The sequence below is a fragment of the Molossus molossus genome, unplaced genomic scaffold (genome assembly GCF_014108415.1).
Source record: "Molossus molossus isolate mMolMol1 unplaced genomic scaffold, mMolMol1.p scaffold_m16_p_10, whole genome shotgun sequence".
NCBI lineage: Eukaryota > Metazoa > Chordata > Mammalia > Chiroptera > Molossidae > Molossus > Molossus molossus.
This window is the reverse complement of record NW_023425345.1, coordinates 39,223,617-39,248,051: the sequence shown is the minus strand read 5'-3', so window position 1 is coordinate 39,248,051 and position 24,435 is coordinate 39,223,617. Positions and strand designations below refer to the sequence as shown.

General features: G+C 37.7%; 1 protein-coding gene across 2 annotated transcripts in view; it reads left to right on the top strand.

The window, feature by feature from the left end:
• IPO8 (importin 8) overlaps nt 1–24,068 on the top strand; it is a 63,065-nt gene extending 38,997 nt beyond the window's left edge. For both annotated transcript variants that reach the window (XM_036251803.1, XM_036251804.1), the window contains exons 18-25: nt 1,347–1,472; nt 2,134–2,231; nt 5,068–5,163; nt 15,418–15,638; nt 17,371–17,576; nt 19,466–19,669; nt 21,098–21,214; nt 22,134–24,068. In XM_036251803.1, coding sequence (XP_036107696.1) covers nt 1,347–1,472; nt 2,134–2,231; nt 5,068–5,163; nt 15,418–15,638; nt 17,371–17,576; nt 19,466–19,669; nt 21,098–21,214; nt 22,134–22,231 — 1,166 coding nt within the window. In that variant the 3' untranslated portion in view covers nt 22,232–24,068. The remainder of the gene's footprint in view (nt 1–1,346; nt 1,473–2,133; nt 2,232–5,067; nt 5,164–15,417; nt 15,639–17,370; nt 17,577–19,465; nt 19,670–21,097; nt 21,215–22,133) is intronic.
• Nucleotides 24,069–24,435: the final 367 nt, after the last annotated feature.

Here is a 24,435-nt window from a genome sequence, read left to right as displayed (position 1 = left end):
AACAGCTTTGTGCCTTTTCGTTTCTTCCTCAAGTTTCAGTGTCCTGGTCTTGAGCATCTGAGTAGCCAGGTCATGCACACATGCTGTAGTTTCAAGAGTGTGAAAGGAAATATTGGGCCCCTTTTCTACCTTTGGACTTCATGTTAGGAAGAGGCGTTTGCTCTCTTCATCTTCCAAGGTGGGGTAATGATGAACAGAACTATCAGAAATTTCATATTCGGACAGTTTGTTGTTTTTCAAGTGATTGCCTTACATAAATTATTTTCCAGTATCTGTGATTTCCCTGTTATTTTGCTTTCAGTAAGGCAAATATCTGCATCACTAGTTTTTGAATATGTTGTTTAAATAATGTTACAGAAAAATAACTTTATTCAAGCTTTCAGGGTGAATACCCCCCTTTTTTTTTTATCCTCACCTGAGGACATTTTTGTATTTATCTTCAAATAGAGCAGGAGGGAGAAAGAGAGGAAGAGAGAGAGAGAAACATTGATGTGAGAGAGATACATCAACTGGCTGCCACCCACAACCCCAACCAGGGCTGGGGACAAACTGCAGCCGAGGTACGTGCCCTTAGTGGGAACCAAACCCAGGCCTTTCTGGTCCGTGGGCTGACGCTCTAACTGTTGAGCCACACCAGCCAGAGCTGAATACCCTTTTAACAAGAGGAAAAGAAAAACTTTTCAAGTTAGACTTTTTCACTCAGTGACATAGGAAATACTTGACATTTTTACATTGAAATGTGTGTTTTCTGATTGTGTGCTTAGACATAATTCCCTTTTGACTTACAGTTACAATAAGTATATGTGCAAGTATAAGAATATTCCCTCTGGATTTTTCTACTGAATAGTGGGTATGAATGTCTTGAGATAGATTGAAAAATACTATATACATTTTACAAGTTACATAAATTGACAAAAGACTGTTCAGTAAGTAGTTTGTAAAAATATGTGAGATAGGCAGATATTTTATCCGAGCTTATTAAACTCTCCAAAGAGTATCAATTATTTGTAAATTTAAACTCATGTGCATAGATATATAATACTCTGCTCCTTCTTGTAGCCATTTCTATTATAGTTTTATAAGAATATATATAATTAGAAAATATTTAGTATTATAAGTAAGTTTAGTAAAAAAATGAATCTTTGCCTTGCCTTGTTGAGGAGGGGCAGATCTTGGTAAGGAGTGGAAGGTGGCCGTCAGTGTAGGTGGAGATGTGAATGCCGAGAAAGGGGCACATTACCTGTAAGAGGAGTGTGTGAGTGTACAGCCTAAATCCTCCTGTGTGGTCTTTGTGCTTCATTTTTGCTACTTCCTAGCATTCTAACTGGACATTTTCTTCTTTCTAGAATTCTATGAAGAAATTCTTTCCCTGGCATATAGTTTAACCTGCCACGGTATTTCCTCTCAAATGTGGCAGCTTCTAGGTATATTATATGAGGTTTTCCAGCAGGATTGTTTTGAATACTTCACAGGTAAGGTTTTAATCATGTAACGTTTTTGCATTTCTATGTCTAGATATTATTTCCTTTGACACTTAAAATAAAGATACAGATAATTTCAGTACCAATCAGAAAATAATTGTTTTTATTTTCCTCGAGTAAGGGGTGGGGCTGGTGTAGCAGTGATTTTCCGCCTCAGGAATAGAGGTAGTTGGAGGGAGCCTGTGTTTCCTATTGTGTCTTACATTAGTTTGCGATCAGAGCATACTTTCCACACATTAGTTTAATTAGTATTTTCTAAATACTGATTACATCCCATGCACTGTTCTAAGCTCAGCAATACAGCAGTGAACGAAACAGCCCTTGCTTTTTTGACATTTCATTCTAGTAGGGGGAGAAGGGAAGGTATGGAAATGCACAGACAAGTGAGAAAATATGTAGTATGTCAGATGGTAACGAGGACTATGGAGGAAAAGAAGAATTTTCAGAGCAATCAATACATCAAATGAGAACCTTTCTGATCCACATTTTCCTCATCTGTAAATAGGGCAGATTTATCACTTTTGTTTCTAGTATTTTGTAGTTGCAGGGGAAGATAGTAATGTCTGGGTGCAACAGAGATGTCATTTTAGTGGGAACAGTATTTCTACTCCTGTTACTCAAGTTTCATTGGGATTTTGAATTTTTTTTTCAGACATGATGCCTCTCCTGCATAATTATGTGACAATAGATACAGATACTTTACTATCAAATCCAAAGCATTTAGAAATACTTTTCACAATGTGTAGAAAGGTAAGTGTGTCCTAGTCAGTGGTTGTAATGTTGAGTGTTTGACTTTTTCAATTTGTTTCTTATACATTTAGTTCTTATGTATTGCCTTGATCAACATGTTTTTGTCGTTTTGTTTTTATTAATGGAGTTTGGAATTGCAATGTGAAGATTTCATGTTGTATATTGTGCTTGAGAATGTTTGCCACTTTTCTAGCTGTGTACTTTATAATGTTGAGAGAGGTAAATGATTTTCTTTCTCTTTTTTTTCAAAAATGCAAACTTGCTGCTTGATTAGAGAAAAGTGCTAGGAAAAATAACCACACAGTTTGCCAGTCATTGAGTTTTCTTTTAATTGAATGTAAAAAATCGGAAGTCACTAGATACAGGTAATTTGACCATAAATAATGTAAGAGAAAAGATAGAAATTGTTGGAAAAACAGCTCAGTCCAGGATGATTTGTAAGCTACGTAGTGGTAACTACACAAATATGATTGTCTACTGTGTTATCTTTGACACAGGTTAGATTTAGCCTTCTATTAATTATGTCTTGAAATCATTAATGAGAAGAGGAGGGAGAGAAAGCAACAAGTAGAAACATAACAGTCCTACATGTTCCGTTAGTAACGCAAAGCTGCTTTGTATTATAGCAGATAGAATAAAAGTGACATTCACAATGATGTTCTTACACTTGTCAAGTAGTGAAAGTGTTTCACATTCTTGGTTTTAATAATAACACTTATTGAGCTCTTACTGTATACCAGGTATTTCCTAAGCACTTTATACATATTAACTTATTTAATGTTTACAACATTATGAGGAAGGTATCACTTTTTTGTCAGAGGAGAGTGAACCACAATCTTGCATTGTGCCTGAAGTTTAATTGTCCTAAGTCACTATGTGTTGAAGCCAGATTTGAATCTAGGCAGTCTGGTTCCAGAGCTGGACTTAATTTTTCAGTTACTGAAATATAGTTTGTTTCTTTTCCTTTTGAGGCGGGTGGGCGCAGGAAAACAAAACCAACAAACAAAAAACCCAAGTAAAATGCAATTTTGGGAAAAGGGAGTGATTTTTTTCTCTGTATCATACAACCCCACAAGGTAGATATATTATCATCCTCCTTTTACAGCTGGGAACAGCAAGACAGAGGTTAAGTGAAAGTGTTTCACGTTCTTGGTTTTAATAATAACACTTATTGAGCTCTTACTGTATACCAGGTATTTCCTAAAAACACAGCTACTAAGTGGTAGAGCTGGCATTTGAACCAAGGCATTCTGGGTTCAGAGCCCATTCACATTTAGAATCTAGATCTAGAAACATTGCCCAGGAGCAGTGGTTCTCAACCTTCCCAATGCCGCAGTCCTTTAATACAGTTCCTCATGTTGTGGTGACCCCCAACCATAACATTATTTTTGTTGCTACTTTATAACTGTAATTTTGCTACTGTTATGTCTTAGGTGACCCCTGTGAAAGGGTCGTTCAAAAAAAAAAAAAGGGTCGTTCAACCTCCAAAGGGGTTGCGACCCACAGGTTGAGAACTGCTGCCCTAGAGATAGAATTCTAAATTTATGTAATTAAAATTGATTCTTGGCTTTGGCAGCTACCTGCTTACTATTCAACTTACTGTTCTCTCTGTTTTCTAGCTTCCAAAAATTTATAGCTGTCTCTTTTTTTCTTTTCTCCATCTTTGTGAATGTATGCTTCTAAAATCTCTTTATTTTCATTTTAATGGACTTTTGGGAAGGATAAAATTAAATGGGAATATTTAATCTGTTATCTTCATCTGTAATTTTTTTTAAATCGGTTTTTTTAAATTGTATTTCTCTAGGAAATTGTCTAGTTTATCTAAGTTTACAAATATAGAAGGAATGGAGAATTCCCCATAGTATTCCTTTATTTTTAATCTCTGCTTTATTTGTATTTATATCTTTCATTTCTAGTATTTTATTTTTTCTTTGCTTTTTAAAAATATTTTTTTATAAAAGTTGTCTATTTAATTAAGTCTTTTTTTCAATGAATATGTTTTTGGTTTCTCACTGTTGCCTCTTTGTCTATATGTTTAATTTCTGTCTCACCTTTATTCTTTGGGGTAAGCTCTTTTTATGTTTTGTGTTTGAACTCATTAATTTTTCCATCTAAATTTCTATCATAAGCATGTCTCTGCAGATCTCTCTTCTGGGAACCTTACAAATGTATAATGAATTATGATTATTATGAAAAATGGGTGCATATGCACAAGAATTCAAAAAGATTGGAAAAATACAGGATTTGTTTTATTGTTTAAAAGGAAGTTTTTAAAAAAAATTTATTTTGTTATTTTAGTGCCTTCAAAGAGAGGCTTCCTTTATCCAGATAATTAACTCATATAGCCTACCTTATTAATCCAAAGTTAAGTGAATTTTTACTCCTTATGAGGAATTAGCATAGATAAAGAAGATAGTTGGATTTTTTTTTTTTTTTTTTTTTTTTATCCTCACCCGAGGACATTTTCTCATTTTTTTGTTCAGGTAGAGTGGGAGGGAGAGAGAGGAACAGAGAGAGAGAGAGAGAAACATCGATGTGAAAGGGACACATCGAGTGGCTGCCACCGCACGACTGACCAGGGTTGGGGACAAACTGCAACCAAGGTACGCGCCCTTAGCGGGAACCGAACCCGGGTCTCTCAGGACCGCAGGTCGACGCTCTAACCGCTGAGCCAAACCGGCCAGGGCGATAGTTGGATTTTATTTTGACCTTTCCTCTTTGGGTTGGCAAGGTAAACATAAAAAGCAAGCAAAGCTAAGATTTTCATGGCTGAATTTCTATGGGATATTTGCTTCATGTGGACTCGATGAAGCTGAGCTAATTGTAATTACGGCAGGTACTATGTGGAGATGCAGGAGAAGATGCAGAATGTCATGCAGCAAAACTTCTTGAAGTCATCATTCTTCAGTGCAAAGGAAGGGGAATTGATCAGGTAATATATAGAAAGCCTCTTACTTGATGTCAATCAAGAGTGTAAATTTTAAATGTAACATTTGTTTATATTAGGATGGAAATTTCAAAAGATAGCCTATAATTTCTGCTTGCTGGTGCAAGTCCTATTTAAATGACAAAAAAACAAAAACAAAAAACAAAACACCATGCAATTTGGAAATTGTACCTTGCATTTTTTGTTGTTGTTGACCAATTTGACTTTTTATTGTTGAAAGTATTACAGATGTCCCCCTTTTTTCTGCATTGACCCCCTCCTTCCCACTCCCACCCCTCTCCTGCTTTCCCCAACCTCTCATGTCAGTGTTGACTGGTTGTGCATATATGCATGTAAGTTCTTTGGTTTATCTCTTTCCACCTCTCCCACCCCCATCCCTCTGAGGTTTGTTAGTCTGTTCCCTACTTCCATGACTCTGGATCTCTTTTGGTTGAGAGCTTGTTTATTATGTTCCACAAATAAGTGAGATCATGTGGTACTTGTCTTTTTCTGACTGACGTAATTCTCTTAGCATAATACTTTCTAGGTCCCTCCATGTCATCTCAAAGGGTAAAAGAGTGCTTTTTCTTACAGCTACATAGTACTCCATTGTGTATATGTACCACAGCTTTTTTATCCATTCCTTTACTGATGGACACTTGGGCTGTTTCAAGATCTTAGCTATTGTAGATAGCACTGTGATGAACATAGGGGTGCATATATTCTTTCTGATTGGTGTTTCAGGCTTCTTAGGATATATTCCAAGAAGTGGGATCACTGGGTCATATGGCAATTCCATTTTTAATTTTTTGAGGAAACACCATATTGTTTTCCATAGTGGCTGCACCAGTCTGCATGCCCACCAGCAGTGCGCTAGAGTCCCCTTTTCTCCACATCCTCATCAGCGTTTGTTGTTTGAGGATTTGTTAATGGCCGTCATTCTGACAGGTGTGAGGTGATATCTCATAGTCATTTTAATTTGCATCTCTCTGATGATTAGAGATGTTGAGCATTTTTTCATGTCTCCTGGCCATTTGTATGTCCTGTTTGGAGAAGTGTCTATTCAGGTTCTCTTCCCATCTTTTAATTGGATTGTTTGTCTTCCTTTTGTTGAGTTGTATGAGTACTCCATATATTTTGGATATTAACCCCTCATGCAATGTATCATTGGCAAATATATTCTTCCAGAGAGTGAATTCCATTTTCATTTTGATCCTTGTTTCTTTTGCTGTGCAGAAGCTTTTTAGTTTGGTGTAGTCCCATTTATTAATTTTTTTTTCCTTTGTTTCTCTTGTGCTAGGTAATGTATCAGTGAAAATTCCGCTACATATGATGTCTGAGATTTTTCTGCCTACATTTTCTTCTAGGATATTTATGGTTTCATGGGTTACATTTAAGTCTTTTATTCATTTTGAGTTTATTTTTGTGAATGGTGTAAGTTGGTGGTCTAGTTTCATTTTTTTACATGTAGCTGTACAATTTTTCCAACACCATTTATTGAAGAGACTGTCTTTTCTCCATTATATGCTCTCGCCTCCTTTGTTGAATATTAATTGTGCATACTGTCTTGGATCGATATCTGGGTTCTCTGTTCTGTCCCATTGACTCTATCTATATGCCTGTTTCTTGTGCCAGTAGCAGGCTGTTTTGATTATAATGGCTTTGTAGTATGACTTGATATATGATATTGTGATCCCTCCCACTTTGTTCTTTTGGTATGGCTATTTGGGGGTCTTTTATTGTACCATATAAAATTTTGGAATATTTGTTCTGGATCTGAAATATGCCATTGGTGCTTTAATAAGGATTGCATTGAATCTGTAGATTGCTTTGGGTAGTATGCAGGTTTTAATGATGTTGATTTTTCTAATCCATGAACAAGGTGTGCACTTTCACTTTTTATATTTTCCTCTATTTCTTTGTTCAATGTCCTGTAGTTTTCTGCAAATAGATCCTTTACTTCTTTGGTTAAGTTTATTCCTAGGTATCTTAATTTTTTGCTGCAATGGTAAATGGGATTTTTTTTTTTTTTTTTTTTTTTTTTTTTTTTTTAGTTTCTCTTTCTGTGAGTTTATTATTGGTGTATAAGAATGCCATCAATTTCTTCATGTTAATTTTGTATCCTGTTATCTTGCCAAATTTGTTTTTTAAGTCTAGTAGATTTTTGATGGAGTCTATAAGGTTTTCTATGTATAATATCATGTCATCTGCAAATAATGACAGTTTCATTTCCTCCTTTCCAATTTGGATCCCTTTTATTTTTTCTTCCTGTCTGATTGCTGTGGCTAAGACTTCCAGTACCATGTTAAATAAGAGTGGTGAAAGTGGGCATTCCTGTCTTTTTGCTGTTCTTAAGAGAAATGCTTATAGTTTTTGCCCATTGAGTATGATGTTGGCTGTAGGTTTTTCATATATGGTCTTTATTATATTGAGATATGATTCCTCTATTCTCATGTTGCTGAGCATTTTTATCAGAAGTGGGTACTTGATTTTGCCAAATGCTTTTTCAACATCTATTGATATGATCATATGTTGTTTATCTTTCATTTTGTTTATGTGGTGTATCACATTTATTGACTGTTGTACTAGCGAATATTGTACTAGCCTTGCATCCCTGGGATGAATCCCATTTGGTCATGGTGAATAATATATATGTATATTTTTTATTAATTAATTTTTGTTACAGATGTTTCTCCTTTTCCCCCCACTGATTCCCCCCTCCCCCTCCCTCCCTGCCCTGTCCCCAGCTTTGTTGTCCATGTCCATTGTTCATGCATACATGCATATAAGTTCTGTGGTTTATCTCTCCCCCACTACCCCCACTTATAAGGATTGTCAGTCTGTACCCCACTTCCACATCTCTGGGACTACCCCATTCCTCAGACTGCTATGTTCATTATATTCCACAAATAAGTGAGATCATATGATACTTGTCTTTCTCTGTTTGGCTTGTTTCACTTAGGATGATACTTTCCAGGTCCCTCCATGTAGTCTCAAAGGATAAGAGATCTTTCTTACAGCTGCACAGTGCTCCATTGTGTATATGTACCACAACTTTTTATCCATTCGTCTACTGATGGACACTTGGGCTGTTTCCAGATCTTAGCTATTGTAAATAGTGCTGCTACAAACGTGGGGGTACATATATTTTCCTGATTGGTGTTTCAGGCTTCTTAGGGTATATTCCTAGAAGTGGGATCACTGGGCCAAATGGAAGTTCAATTTTTAATTTTTTGAGGTAACACCATATTGTTTTCCATAGTGGCTGCACCAGTCTGCATTCCCACCAGCAGTGTACCAGAGTCCCCTTTTCTCCACACCCTCGCCAACACTTGTTGTTTGATGATTTGTTGATGGCGGCCATTCTGACAGGTGTGAGGTGATACCTCATTGTTATAATTTGCATCTCTCTGATGATTAGTGATGTTGAGCATTTCTTCATCTGTCTCTGAGCCATTTGTATGTCCTGTTTGGAGAGGTGTCTATTTAGTTCCTCTGCCCGTTTTTTAATTGGGTTCTTTGTCTTCCTTTTGTGGAGTTGTATGAGCACTCTATATATATTGGAAATTAACCCCTTATCTGATATATCATTGGCAATGATGCTCTCCTGTACAGTGGGTAGCCTTTCCGTTTTGATGATTGTATCTTTTGCTGTGCAGAAGCTTTTGAGTTTGATGTAGTCCCATGTGTTCATTTTCTCCTTTGTTTCTATTGCCTTAGGTGATGTATCAGTGAAAATTCTGCGTATGATGTCTGAAATTTTGTTGCCCACATTTTCTTCTAGGACTTTTATGGATTCATGAGTCACATTTAAGTCTTTTATCCATTTTGAGTTTATTCTTGTGTAGGGTATAAGTTGATGGTCTAGTTTTATTTTTCTGCATGTAGCTGTCCAATTTTCCCAACACCATTTATTAAAGAGGCTGTCCTTACTCCACTGTATGCTCTTGCCACCTTTGTCAAATATTAATTGAGCATATTGCCTTGGGTCTATTTCTGGGTTCTCTGTTCTGTTCCACTGGTCTATGTGCCTGATCTTGTGCCAGTACCAGGCTGTTTTGATTATAGTGGCTTTGTAGTATAACCTGAAATCTGGTAATGGGATCCCTCCAACTTTGTTCTTCTTTTTCAAGATTGCTGTGGCTATTCGAGGTCTTTTTTGGTTCCATATGAACTTTTGAAGTACTTGTTCTAATTCTGTGAAGTATGCCGTTGGTATTTTGATGGGGATTGCATTGAATCTATAGATTGATTTGGGTAATATGGACATTTTATTTATTTATTTATTTTTATCCTCACCTGAGGACACTTTCCGATATTTTGTTCAGATAGAGGGAGAGGGAGAGAGAGAGAGAGAAACATCGACATGAAAGCGACACATCGAGTGGCTGCCACCCACACGACCCAACCAGGGCCGGGAACAAACTGCAACCAAGGTACGTGCCCTTAGCGGGAACCGAACCCGGGTCTCTCCGGACCGCAGGCCGACGCTCTAACCGCTGAGCCAAACCGGCCAGGGCTGGACATTTTAATGATGATAATTCTTCCAATCCATGAACAAGTATGTGCTTCCACTTTTTTATATCTTCCTTTTTTTCTTTTTTCAATGACCTGTAGTTTTCTGCGAATAGGTCCTTTATTTCTTTGGTTAAGTTTATTTCTAGGTATCTTAATTTTTTTGCCACAATAGTAAATGGGATTTTTTTTAGTTTCTCTTTCTGTGAGTTCATCATTGGTGTATAAGAATGCCATCGAGCCCTGGCCGGTTTGGCTCAGCGGTTAGAGCGTCGGCCTGCGGTCCGTAAAGACCCAGGTTCGGTTCCCACTAAGGGCACGTACCTCGGTTGCAGTTTGTCCCCAGCCCTGGTTGGTCGTGCGGGTGGCAGCCACTCGATGTGTCCCTTTCACATCGATGTTTCCCTCTCTCTCTCTTCCTCTCTCTCCCTCCTACTCTGTCTGTACAAAAAATGGAAAAATGTCCTCGGATGAGGATTAAAAAAAAAAAAAAAAAAAAAAAAGAATGCCATCGATTTCTTGATGTTAATTTTATATCCTGCTACTTTGCCAAATTCATTTATTAATTCTAGTAAATTTTTGATGTAGTCTTTGGGGTTTTCTACATATAGTATCATGTCATCTGCAAATAATGACAGTTTCACTTGCTCCTTTCCAATTTGCATCCCTTTTATTTTTTCTTCCTGTCTGATTGCTGTGGCTAAGACTTCCAGTACTATGTTAACTAAGAGTGGCGAAAGTGGGCATCCTTGCTTTATTCCTGATCTTAAGGAAAATGCTTTTAGTTTTTGCCCATTGAGTATGATGTTGGCTGTAGGTCTTTCATATATGGCCTTTATTATTTCTAGATATGATCCCTCTATTCCCACATTGCTGAGCGTTTTATCAGAAATGGATGCTGGATTTTGTCGAAGGTCTTTTGGCATCTATTGATATGATCATGTGGTTTTTATTCTTCATTTTATTTATGTGTTGTATCACGTTTATTGATTTGCGAATATTGTACCAGCCTTGCATCTCTGGGATGAATCCAACTTGGTCATTGTGGCTAATTTTTTTGGTGTATTGCTGGATCCGATTTGCTAGTATTTTGTTCAGGATTTTGGCGTCTATGTTCATCAGGGATATTGGCCTGTAGTTTTCTATCATTGTAGTGTATTTTTCTGGTTTTTGAATTAGAATTATGCTGGCTTCATAAAATGTGTTTGGAAGTCTTCCTTCTTGAATTTTTTGAAATAGTTTGAGGAGAATGGATGTTGGTTCTTTTTTGAATGTTCGGTAAAACTCCCCCGTAAAGCCATCTGGGCCTGGGCTTTTGTTTGCTGGGAGAGTCTTGATTACCTCTTCAATTTCTTCTGTTGTTATTGGTCAGTTCAAGTTTTCTATTTCTTCCTGGTCCAGTTTTGGGAGACTATGTGTTTCTAGAAATTTGTCCATTTTGCTTAGATTGTCAAATTTGTTGCCATATAATTGTTCATAGTAGTTGTTAATGGTGAATAATTTTTTTAATGTATTGCTGGGTCTGATTTGCTAATATTTTGTTCAGGATTTTGACATCTATGTTCAACAGGGATATTGGCCTGTCGTTTTTTTTCTTTGTAGTGTATTTGGTTTTGGAATTAGGATTATGCTGGCCTCATGAAAAGAGTTTGGAAGTCTTCCTTCTTCTTGAATTTTTTGGAGTAGTTTGAGGAGAATGGGTGTTAATTCTTCTTTGAAGGTTTGGTAAAATTCCCTCATGAAGCCGTCTGGGCCTGGGCTTTTGTTTGCTGGGAGTTTATTGATTACATTTTCAATTTCCTTGGTTGTTATTGATCTGTTCAAGTTTTCTGTCTCCTCTTGGTTCAGTTTTGGGAGACTATGTGTTTCTAGAAATTTGTCCATTTTGCTTAGATTGTCCAATTTGTTGCCGTATAATTGTTCATAGTATTTGTTAACAATCCTTTGTATTTCTGTGGTGTCAGTTGTTACTTCTCCTCTTTTGTTTTTGATTTTGTTTATTTGGGTTCTCTCTCTGTTTCTTTGTGAGTCTGACTAAAGATTCTTCAATCTTGTTTATCTTTTCAAAGAATCAGCTCTTTGTTTCATTGATCTTTTGATTTTTTTTTTTTTTTTAATCTCTATGTCATCTATTTCTGCTCTAACCTTTACTATTTCTTTTCTTCTGTTTGCCCTGGGTTTTTCTTTTTGTATACTTTCTAGTTCTTTAAGTTGTAGAGTTAGTCAATTAGAAATTTTTCTTGTTTCTTGAGGTAGGCCTGTAGTGCTATGAACTTTCCTCTCAGGACTGCTTTTGCTGCATTTCATAGATTTTGTGTTGTGTGTTCATTTTCATTGATTCCAGGAAGTTTTTAATTTCTTCCTTGATCTTTATGGTAACCCATTCATTGTTTAATAACATGCTATTTAGCCTCAATGTGTTTGAATGTTTTTGAGTGTTTTTGTTGTAATTAATTTCTAGTTTCATGCCATTGTGATCTGAGAAGATGCTTGATATGATTTTAGTCTCTTGAACTTGTAGAGACTAGTTTGTGTCCTAACATGTGGTCTGCCTTTGAGAATGTCCCATGTGCACTTGAGAAGACTGTGTATTCTATAGTTTTGGGTGTAATTCTCTGTAGATATCTATTAAATCCATTTGATCTAGTGCATCATTTAGAGTCTCTGTTTTCTTGTTAACTTTTTGTCTAGAGTTTCTACCCAATGATGTCAGAGGGGTGTTGAAGTCCATTGCTTTGATTGTATTGCAGTTGATTTCTCCTTTGAAGTCCTCCAGAAGTTTAAAAATATATTTTGGTGCTCCTGTATTGGGTGCACATAGTTTACCAAGGTTATATATTCTCCTCTTGGGTAGATCCTTTCATATAATGTAATGGCCTTCTTTGTCTCTAGTTATGGCCTTCATTTTGAAGTGTATTTTATCAGATATGCATATTGCGACCCGCTTTTTTTTTTTCCATTTCTATTTGCTGGGAAGATTATTTTTCCATCCTTGCATTTTCATCCTGTGTGAGTCTTTTGTTGAGAGGTGGGTCTCTTGTAAACAACATATATATGAATCTTACTTTCTTTATCCATTCAGCTACTCCTGTCTTTTCATTGAGGCATTTAATCCTTTTATATTTAAGGTTATTATTGATATTTACTTAATGCCATTTTAATTTTTTATGGCTATGTTCCTCTATTCTGCTTATTACAGTAGTCCTTTAACATTTCTTGCAGTGCTGGTTTGGTGCTAATATATTCCCCTAGTCTTTTTTTTTTTTTTTTTCGTCTGGGAAGCTCTTTATTTCACCTCCTATTTTGAATGATTGTCTTGCTGGATGGAGTAATCTTGGATTCAGATCCTTGTTTTTCATTACCTTGAATACTTCATGCCATTCTTTTCTCACCTGTAGTGTTTCTGTTGAGAAGTGAGCTTATAGCCTTATGGGGGCTCCTTTGTAGGTAACCTGTTGTTTTTCTCTCGCTGCCTTTTAGATTCTCTTTGTCTTTAATTTTTGGCATTTGAATTATGATGGGTCTTGGTGTGGGCCTGTTTGGGTTCTTCTTATTTGGGGCTCTTTGTGCTTCTTGAACTGTATGCCTTTTTCTTTCACTAAGGTATGGAAGTTTTCTGTCACTGTTTCTTCAAATATATTCTCTAACCCTTGCTTATTTTCTTCTTCTTATGGAACTCCTATGATGTGAATGTTGGTCCTTTCTCAGTTGTCCCACAGTTCTCTTAAGCTGTCGTTCTGTTTTTTAATTGTTTTTTCTTTTTGGTTTTCTGATTGGTTGATTTTTTTTTCTACCCTGTCTTCTAATTCACTGATCCGGTCCTCAGCTTCCTCTACTCTGCTGGTTATTTCTTCCAGTATGTTCTTTATTTCTGCTATGTCATTCTTTATTTCCACTTGGTTGGTTTTCAGTGTTTTTATATCTTTACTCATGGTGTTAAGCTCCTTACTCATGCTGTTGAGCTTCCTTAAGATCATGGCTCTGAATTCTACTTCTGATAACTTGCTTAACTGCATTTCACTGATCTCATCTTTAGTAGAGTTCTCTTGTTTTTTCATTTGGGATTTGTTTCTTTGTTTCACCATTTTGGCTATCCCAGTGGGTTTTGGAGCCTGCCAAATTTTCCCTGTGGGTGTTGGTGTTCTGCTGTTTGTGGCTCCCTCCACTGGGTTTGGATAAGTATGGGAGGACCCATGTTAAACACCACTATCGTGTCTTATTTTCCCGGGTAGATTTGCAAGTCCAGGAAAGGTTCAGTTATCCTCTAGCTTTTTGCCTGGAGGCTATTAGTCTCAGTTACTTGATGAGTCTTGGGTTTTAGCCCTCAACTGAATGAAAAACTCCCTCAGGTGTTCAAGGTAAGAGGATTTCCAGAAGATGGGGCAGATACTGGTTGTTAATGAGCCTCAATTTGCATTTCTCTGGCCCAGCCGGGTGGGGTTAAATCTCCGAGGGAGGAGCTGCCGCTTCTTCCCAGGGCTCTGGGAAGAGGCTCCTGGAGAAAGATGGACACTGCCCTGTGAGGGCATGACTCAGCAAAAACTCAGAGTGCCCTCCAAAAATTCTGAGTCTCCCCACATAGTTCCAGTTCAGTCTACCTTCCCTCTCTGCCAGAGCTAAAGGTGAGTGGCTGTAGCTAGTTTAGTGCTCTGTCCCAGCTCTCTGTGCTGTGGAGCCAGTTTTGGATTTTAACCCTGAGGGAGCTGCTCACAGCTAAAACAGCTGCTGTCCATGAGCTCCCAGCTTGCCCTCTCGTGCCTCTGCAGATCTACCAGGCTCAATTTAGTGTCCTTTTTTCCTGTCCCTGGTTATATGAGTCCTCTCCAGCTGCTTTTCTGTTGCTTTTCCCTGACCATTGTCTTTATTTTAGTTGTAATTCCAGTTTGGTCCTGGGGGATGGTCTGTGTAGCTTCCGTTCACTCTGCTGCCATTTTGGAATCCTCCAATATTGCATTTTTTAAAAAAATTCCTCACCTGAGGATATTTTTCTATTTATCTCCAGACAGAGTGGGAGTGAGGGAGAGAGAGAGAGGGACATTGATGTGAGAGAGAGACATTGATGTGAGAGAGACACATCTGTCGGTTGCCTTCTGTATGACCCTGATTAGTGCTGGAGACCAAACCACAAGCAAAGTACGTGCCCTTGACTGGAATCAGACCCGGGACTCTTTGGTCTATGGGCTGATGCTCTATTACTGAGCAAAACCGGCCAGGGCAATATTGCATTTTTTAATTGGGGTGAGGTGATTTTGTTTTGTTCTGTCAAGTCTACCATTTTTTTTTTTCTTTTACTTATACCAAAAGGGATTTTCTTTTGCAAGAGAAATTCTGATCACGTCATGCTTATTCTCAAACCTGTTCATTTATGTCCCTAATTTGATTAATCACTGTAGTCATTTTACCTTAGATGTGGGAAGGCTGAGTCTATATTTGGATTACTGCCCTTTGGGTGTGGAGTCTGTAGGACAACCTCCAACTAACTATACTCTGCCCTGAAAAGGGAAGGAGATTCCTGGCACTGCTCTGGGACCTCTCTTTGGCCCTTTTGTCTCTCTGGGTATTTTTGGGAATATAAATTTAATAACTCTAAAAGTGATTTAAATAAACAGAAGTGTTTTTTTTTTTTTGCCATTAAGAGTATCTTTATTGATTATACTTTTTTTTTTTAAATCAACCTTCAGCTTTCTATAATAGTAATTTAGTTTCTTCGTGTATGTTGATTCTCTTTTTGTGTTTCTCCTCTAGTGCATTCCACTCTTTGTTCAACTTGTTTTGGAGAGATTAACCCGAGGGGTCAAAACTAGCGAACTCCGGACTATGTGTCTGCAGGTTGCGATTGCTGCCTTGTACTACAACCCTGATTTGCTGCTACACACCTTAGAAAGAATTCAGTTGCCTCATAACCCTGGACCTATAACTGTACAGTTTATAAATCAGTGGATGAATGATACAGATTGTTTTCTTGGGTAAATTTTAAAAATTTTACACTGCATTTCTGTTTCTGGAAAGTTGAATTTTTAATATAACACAGATAATAGCATATAGAAACCCAATTTTCAGATCTTAAGAATTATTTTTAGTGTATTGTTAACATATTTAATTTTTTAGAGAATTAAGAGTGTGTTTCAGCAATATAATCTAGTGGGAAGAATGCCAGCCTTGAAAATTAGGTATAGCACTTGTTTTTGACTTGGGTGTTTTGTTACATCTCTACATAACAAAAATTAAGTGTCCACCTAGGTTCCATGACTATTAAAGTGTCTATGGGTAAAAATATTCTAAATGGAGGCAAGTTTCTAAGGAAGTTACCCATCTGGTAAAGATATAACATACTGTCCCAGGATATGGAACACCTTGAAGATCTCAAGGGAGCCTGTTCTGTAGTGTGAGGTCAGCAGTGTTAGTTGTAGCCCAGGTGCTACCCTGGTAGGAGAGTTTGTACGAATAAGAGGCACTCACCTAGTTTTCTAACTTAGGAAAAGTGAGATTCCAAAGCAGTTATATGCCCCCCTCAAGAGACCTAACACATAGTAATAACTGTTATGCTAGAATTTGAATTAAATTGCTGACTAACTTGTTTAAAGCATTAGAAATAGCAAATGTTCTTTTTACGCTTTATAAGATATCATTTAGAAAAATTTGCTTCAAGTCACCTCTGACAGAGATTTAGGGCATAGAGATTTGGTCATTCGCAGTTATGCAGTTGGTACACTTATCTCTTTATTAGCATCTACAAGCGGTTTTCCAAAGGCTATCTCAGCTATTGCATAGACTGGGTGTGTTTGGATTGTGCTTCCTTGGACTCTTTAGAGCCCCACTTGATAGTCATCTTTCCTGCTGTGATCCCCTTGACACCTGGTGTGCACTACTAGTTAGGGGCTACCTGGATGAGAAAGCCCTCAGGACAAGTATGGCTCCTGTTATAGCCTACTATTTGGGCAGCAGAAACTTGAATGAATCAAGCAGTGCAAATAATGAAGAGTAACAGAAGCTTGTAATATATTCATCGTTGGGTTTGTTGTATATTACTCTTATTTTAAACAAATTGAATCACTGCAAATGAATTTTTTTGTTCATGCTGCAGTTTTAAGTGTTATACCATATAGTAGTCTATTTATTCTTAATATTTTAGTTTTAAACAACTTAGTAGAAAAAAATATATATAATGTGTATTGGCCAGACTTCTTTCTTTCATAATTAAAATTTCCTTATCTTGTGTTATAGTAGAAGACATTTAATAGATTTACTTATAGACATTAAGTTCAGCTTATTAGATGCTGAGTTTTTGAAATAGGTTTTGGCATCAGGGGTTAGTGTAGAATATATCTGCCAAAAAACCTTGTAGACCAATATAATAAAGACAGAATCTAAGGAACCCTTCCCTTTTTCCATTGGATAGTAGGTATTCCTACTTTAATAAAACTTGTTATACCAAAACCCTGATATAGCATTTATATTAATCATAAATTGATAATACAATATAGTAAGATTTATTATAACTGATTGCAGACTCCCATAGGTCTTTGATGATGGTAATTGGTTTATAAAACTTCATTTACATAGGATTTCATATAGTTCAAAATAAGGGATATGTCTGTATATTCCAGACAATACATCTTGGAACATTCCTTTTTCTATTTCTTCATAATTTGTCCTCATTTCTCACATGCACATTTATTTTTCCTTCATAATTTGTAGGCATCATGACCGGAAGATGTGTATAATAGGACTGAGTATCCTCTTGGAATTGCAAAATCGACCTCCTGCAGTGGACGCTGTGGTGGGACAGATCGTTCCCTCAATTCTTTTCCTTTTCCTTGGCCTAAAGCAGGTCTGTGCTACTAGACAACTGGGAAACCGGGAAGATCGCTCAAAAGCAGAGAAAACTGATATGGAAGAAAATGGTAAAGTCTTCCAATTGTAGTGAATGCTAGAATTTAATTTTATTTGAGCATGCATTTTCTTTGAATAGTAGTCAATTTAAGTCATTAAACAGATTTACATTCTGTGGCCTGTTGCACATTTAACAGATATTTTGGGTTTGGTTGACTTATGTCATGCGATATAAATTTATATTTGTTAATTTTTGACACTTAAATGATTTATTATTGAGCCTCGTGAATGTTATTACACCCCGGGAAATACATTTATAACAAGATTAAATGATTCTGACAATAAGTTAACAACCCAGTATTTCGTGTGTGTGCGTGTGTGCGCGTGTGCATGTGTGTGCCAACAGTCTCAGTGAAGATTGCAGTTATGAGTTAAATGAAACATTAGAGTTAGCAGTGTCAGTACAGCAGGTACGTACAGAGTGCCTGGTTTTTTAAAAATGATTCTTAGGTGACTCATCGTCAAAAATTATAATTGGGAGATATTTGTAGTTTACATATTATATTTTTAGAATAAAGTACATAAACGAAGGTGTTTTACTTAATTGAGTCAGAATAAGATTGTTAGAGTAAAGAGTATTAGATCTTCATTTTATTTAATGATATTGCAAAACTGCTTGCTATGGCCCAGGAAGTAGTTATCCAACTCTAAATGCAGTTTTTCCTCTTCTGGTTAAAAACAGAAATTTTTCTGGAAAACATACAATTCTATTTTTGATGCTAAATCCTATGGAATTCTGTGTAGGTCTTTTGCAGTAATGTTCCTTTACTAGGAGTTTTATGTTTTTGCTAAGTATATGCCAACAATTATATAATTTTTTTAGTATGTTATGATGTTCTCTTTCTAATTCCTTATATTGTACACTTTTTATTGGCTTATAATTAATATGACTTGAGGGGAAATTTTCTACAATATTGTAGACTTGTTGACTTTCTTACTGAAGTATAGAATGATTAACTAGCAAAGGTATTTCTTGCTATTTTTGTAATTATACGTTTGCCATATATATATATATATATGAATATACATACATATATTCAAAACTATGGTTTCTTACCTCATTTCTAAAATTTACCTTGCCGCTTAATCCAGATATTTACTGTCTACTGGTTATTTACAATACTGGTCTGACTGCTTGGAACAGACGAGCACTGAAAATAAAAATAGAGTCCGTGGTGATAAACAGTTAATCTTTTAACTCTTCAACCCACATGTAGCTCACCACCAGTTTTATTTTTCCTTTACATTTCTACATTTTTCTGTTTCTATTAGCAGAAATGACCTCTTCACTCAAACATTTCTGAGTAGCTCATAACCAACTGAAGTTAATTGTTAAGACCTGAATTTTCACTGGGAGCTAATTGTTACTTAAAACATGTTGTATACTTTAGTCGGGTAATTGCACCTATATGTAGGTTCATTAGCAGTGTGAAATCTGAATTCTTACTGATATAGGTGTTAATTTGTTATGTTCAGAGACCATCAGCAACATTGCCGTTGGTGACATAATAAAAGTTAAAGTTTAAAAGCAAACAGACAAAAAACACATGCACTGACTGCGCAATTGTTTTACATCTTTTTTGACAAAAAAGTTGATGTGGGTATCTGTAGTTAAGTGGTATTTTATATTAACAAGCATGAGGCAGTCATAGCCAAACAATAGTAATGCTCAGCTGGATCATAGATTAGGCTTAGTTGGAAGTTGTTCTTAGTGAGGGGGATAAAGTCATTTTCAGTTTAGCAAACCACAATAAAGATAAGGTTTATTTTTATAATTTTATATCAGATTATGTGGTAGTTTTTTCATTTCCAGAATGTCACTATATGATTTTTGTTTTATAGAATTTTATATTTTGTTCTTAAATGTTTTGATTCCTTTTCAATAATTAATGGTTCACAGAGGAGATTTCAAGTGATGAAGAGGAGGTGAATGTAACTGCCCAGGCGGTGCAGGCCAACCACGGCCGCGGTGACGGCGAGGAGGAGGACGATGACGACTGGGATGAAGAAGTCTTGGAGGAGACGGCCCTGGAGGGCTTCAGCACGCCACTCGACCTTGACAGTAGTGTGGATGAATATCAGTTTTTTACCCAAGCTCTGCTGGGTATGTCTTTATTCCCTAAATCTTCAGTTATTTTTTCTAAATTTCCCTTGTTAGAAGTTGTGGGATCTTTTTACTATGTAGGTAATTTATCACTTTTGTATAGCAAAGGACTCTATAAATACAGTTAAGGACTTATAAAAGATTGGGAGAAAATATTTACCACATACATATTATAGGCTTAAGATCCACAATTAACAAAAACCTCTACAAATAAATAAGACCAATAACCCAGTATAAAAATGGGAGATGGAAATGGAAAATTTATAGTACTAAAATAATAAACCAATGAAAATTTAGAAAATTATAATGAAAAATTTTATTGATACAGATATTTTTGTTTTATAGTTACATAGTATTCCTATGGTGGTATCATAATCTATTTCCACTGATGGACATATAAATATTTCAAGGTTTTTTGCTATTATAAGCAGTATTAGTGAACATCCTTGTATATAAAATATTGTTACTAATAGAATGCTAGTATAATATTTTGGGTTTTATTTAGTATTGCTACAAATACTGTTAATAAAGGTAAACCACCCCTATGTTTTGTTGAAATTTAGCAGGACTTAGAGGTAGAGTGTACAGGGAAGGACCTTCCAAAGCACGGGGAGGAGAGCGTGCATGTGGAGATGGTGTAGGGAGGGTGCTCTAAGGCAGTGGCTTCCACACATGAGTGTGCATCACAGCAGCAGAAGCTTTTAGGCTTTGGGTGGGATCTTGGGATATGTATTTTAAAATGCTCCTCAAGTGATAGGCAGTCGCATTGATGGAAAGCACACAGGTGAATGACTTTGAGAAAGCAGCAGAGGATTGGATGTGGAGAGGACGTGGTTAAAGATGGTAGGGATTTGTAGTGGTTGACTAGGAGAATGATGGAACTATGATGGATATAGGGAGCTGAAGAGGGTCTTGGAGGTAAAATGTTAAATTTGGTGTTAGTTGTGCTGAATTGAGGCAAGCTATCCAAATGGAAAACCCAGGACGCTTAGGGAATGACTTTGCCTAAAGGTACAAATTTGAGTTCTTAGAGTAGGCACAATGCTGAAGCTGTAGGTAGTATGAGAATTTTGGAGAAAAGTGGTAATTAGTGGGTACAGGTGTTTCCCAAGATCTGGGTTTTAGGGAGCATTCATAGTAAAACCCAAGGAAGAAGAGGAGATGGTGAAGGACGCAGAGAACTAGGTGAAGCAGGCGTTTTTGATGTCCAGCTGTCCTTCGATAGCCCCACATAGCTCGCTATTGAATGGATCATCAGAAATGAGCCATTGTTGGAGTACATCACCATGTATTTGTATTTTCTGTCTCTTCCTGTCTGTGATCATTCCATTTTAATTTGATCATGCCATTATTATTCTCTGAAGTAATTGTCACTGGGATCCCTTATCTCTTCCTCCTCCCCCTACCCCCTTCCCCCAAATGCAATAGCTGTGCAGACCCGCGACGCTGCCTGGTACCAGCTGCTGATGGCCCCACTCAGTGAGGACCAGAGGAGGACGCTGCAGGAGGTGTGCACACTGGCTGAGCACCGGAGGGCCGTGGCAGGTCAGCCAGTGTGATTCTCAGATTCGAGTGCACGTGTCAGAGTGTCAACGTCAACCTTATTTAATAAACCTGGTGGCACCTGCATACTGCTTTCTAAATTGCTAGAGACCAGCCTTCAAGATAATAAGGAATTATTATTGTGTGATCTTTTTAATCACTCATGATATCTTAGCTTTACAAAACACTGTGCATTAATGTGTCTTTTAGTGGTAGTGTCGTTCATGTTTTTAATCCTGCTTTAAAGCCAAAGGTGAGCCACAGGGGTTAGGATGCGTCTTGGCTGAAGGAGAGGGAACCAGCTGGATCACCCTCTCAAACATCTGAGCATAGAGGACCAAAGGCACTTTATGAGATCTTGCAAGGAGCTGGTATTTTTGGAACAGAAAGACTCTCCATTTCTATTTGTTGGGCTTTATCTGTAGGTGATTCTTGTTGATTTTTGGTTTTTGAGCTGGAGACATTATTTTATGAAGACTGTTGTGGTCACTCCTAGGAAATAAGTGGAAAAGATTTTCTAATTACAAAAACATTTTCGTGGGACACATAATGGAATAGGCATCTAGAGTTTAGAACCCAGGCTTTCTTCATTGACTTCGATTTTCAGTCCAGCACAGGTTCTCTCCCTGCGAGGCGAGTCAGGGCATCCGTTCAGCAGCAGAGACTATGGAGCTGGTGGGACTCAACCCTGAGACTTGTTTTCATTTTGCTCATTGTTACCAAACAGTTTTTCCATGATGGTAAACAAAATTACTCACTGACCTGAGTCTGTCGAAGGCCAATGCCCAGTAGGGCAGGATAATTAATACCACGAGTGACATTCCTTCAGTGCTAAGTATAAAGAATCTGGCTCCTTTGAGGTTAATTCCAGCTTTGCACCTTAAATGCTCTTTTTCCCCCCCTTTCTCTTGGCAAATGCTAGAGGCCAAGAAGAAGATTGAACAACAGGGAGGCTTCACCTTTGAAAATAAAGGAGTCCTCTCTGCGTTTAACTTTGGGACTATGCCCAGCAACAACTGAAAGATGGAACATCAACCAACCAAGGCCAAGTGTCATCGGGATATTTCGCTTCACCAGGAGCCTGGGGGTCAAGAGGAGGAAAGGTTGGGTGGCGCCCTCCTGCTGTGCCAGTTACTGCCTGGCACAGGGCAGTACTTTTATCTACTCTCTCCTTTGACCTTTCTCATCCCGAAATATGTATTTTAAGCAGCTACTGTAATGTATGACATTAAAGGAAAGCAAAATCATTGGACTGAAAAGGACAGATCATATGCTCCAAAGGATGAACGACCAAGGTGGTTTTAGAGGACGGAGCGACTGCGCGTCTCAGGTGTTCGCTGTGCAGAATCAGCGGACTTATGCGGATAACAGTGCCTTCTGTTGTACATGGATTATCTGAAAACAATTTTTTTGGAGTGCATTGCGATTTTTTTAAAATCATAAAACATATTTCTAGATATAATGTAAATCTTGGTGATATGTTGACTTATTCTGCATTTTACTATGTGAATTTACTGTTCGGCAGTTTGCTACAAGTCACTCTGGTTTCAAAAGCATCACGCTCCCGTGCTCACCCGGCTGCTGGGCTTTCTTCAGGGGCTGTGACACACGCACTGGCTCTGGGTTTTCATAAGGTGTTCTGTGGCTTTTCTAAGTAGTGTCTCATTTCCTCTTCCATCTTGTTTTCCAGCCCCAAAAGGGAGGTATTTCTTTTGGAGGCAGCAAATATGAGTATCAGTTTCATTTGTAACCTGAAAAGTTCAGGACGCAAACATTTCTTGGCAGGAAGTGGCAGGGACTCTTTGGTCACTGGAATTAGTAAGTCCAAGTATATTCTGAATCATGTACTTAATTATGCAGTGAATTGGTAATTGTACTAAAGCACATTGAACTTCTAGGAGAAAGGCGCTGCATGGGCACACCGTCTTTCTGGACGGGGGCTTGCATTTTTAATAACTTATCATTCCTGCTGTGTTGGACCCGGGTCCAAAGCATTTTGTAACAAGGGTTTTTTTTGTCTTAGGAAAAAGACCCAAATCTAAACTTCTTGTTTTCTCATACATCTGAATTTTCTCCTGCCTAGTTCATTCTATTCTGTATCATAACTCAGTTTGGCTTCTTACGTTTTTCATGGATGGAGGCTATTGGTCTGCTGCACTCTTAGATGGAGATGATGTAAGCAGGTGTAAGTGACAGCTGTTTTTCAGAGCTGATCCAAGACCAGAACACGGATCACAGCGCTTCCATTCAGTAAAGTGAAAGTGTTTTGAGAACGTAATGTATTACTCCGTGATACAGTTTTCCATATCTGTGAGAAGTCTGCAGCTCATATTTCCCTTCAGTGACGAGGAATGTTCTCCAGGTGCTTCCTGTCGTACCATCTCTTAGGGACTCTTTTTAGAATTTCAGGTGACTTGAGTAGTTTTTATAGAAGTAGCCTAAGAAGCCATGAGTTTCAGAGTTAAATGATCCCCTGCTTTCTTTCCTCTGTCCCTCTTTTCCCAAGGCATTGACGTTGGATGTGCCAACTGGTGGCTAGAAAGAGGGCATTGGGGGAATGGTAAGCTATCTTAAGCTTTGAAACTTCTTATTCTTCCCATGTCCCAAATGTTAATTTTAACGTAAATAAGATGCCTTCACACTGGATTGTAAAAGGCATGTGAGTTCATTTTTGTGATGTATTGTCTTCTGCAGTATTAAGGGAAATAATTGTTAATGTGTATCATCCTATCTTGTTTTTGAAGCCAGGGTAGTTGTATAATTTTGTTACCAGCAGTGCTAACCTGAATGTGATCTGGTTATCGTGGAAATGCAGGACTTATATGAATGTACTGTAAAGTAAAATGCGGACTGATTCCCAGGATCCTGGACTTTTCTGTGTGTAATGTTTTCTCAAATGTGGAGTTTTGTTGAAATGTGGCAGGTGATTAAAAAGCCATTAGTGTTTTCCTGACTTCAGGGGACCTGGAGCAAGGTGGCTTTCAGTCTGGGAGGGTAGCCAAGACCCGTCAGGAGCAGCTAAAGGGCGGGGGCGTGGGGGGAGGGAGAGTCCACTGAAAAGCCAGGGCATCTGCACGAGTGCAGCAAGGGCTCCAGGAAAGCAACGGTCCCTTCCCGGGGACCTGGAGGGGAGGACAAGGTGCTCCAACTGGAGCCGTTTCCCCACGGGCTGCCATCAGGAGCCATCAGAACTGGCCATTTGATTCCAAAATACTTACCTAGCA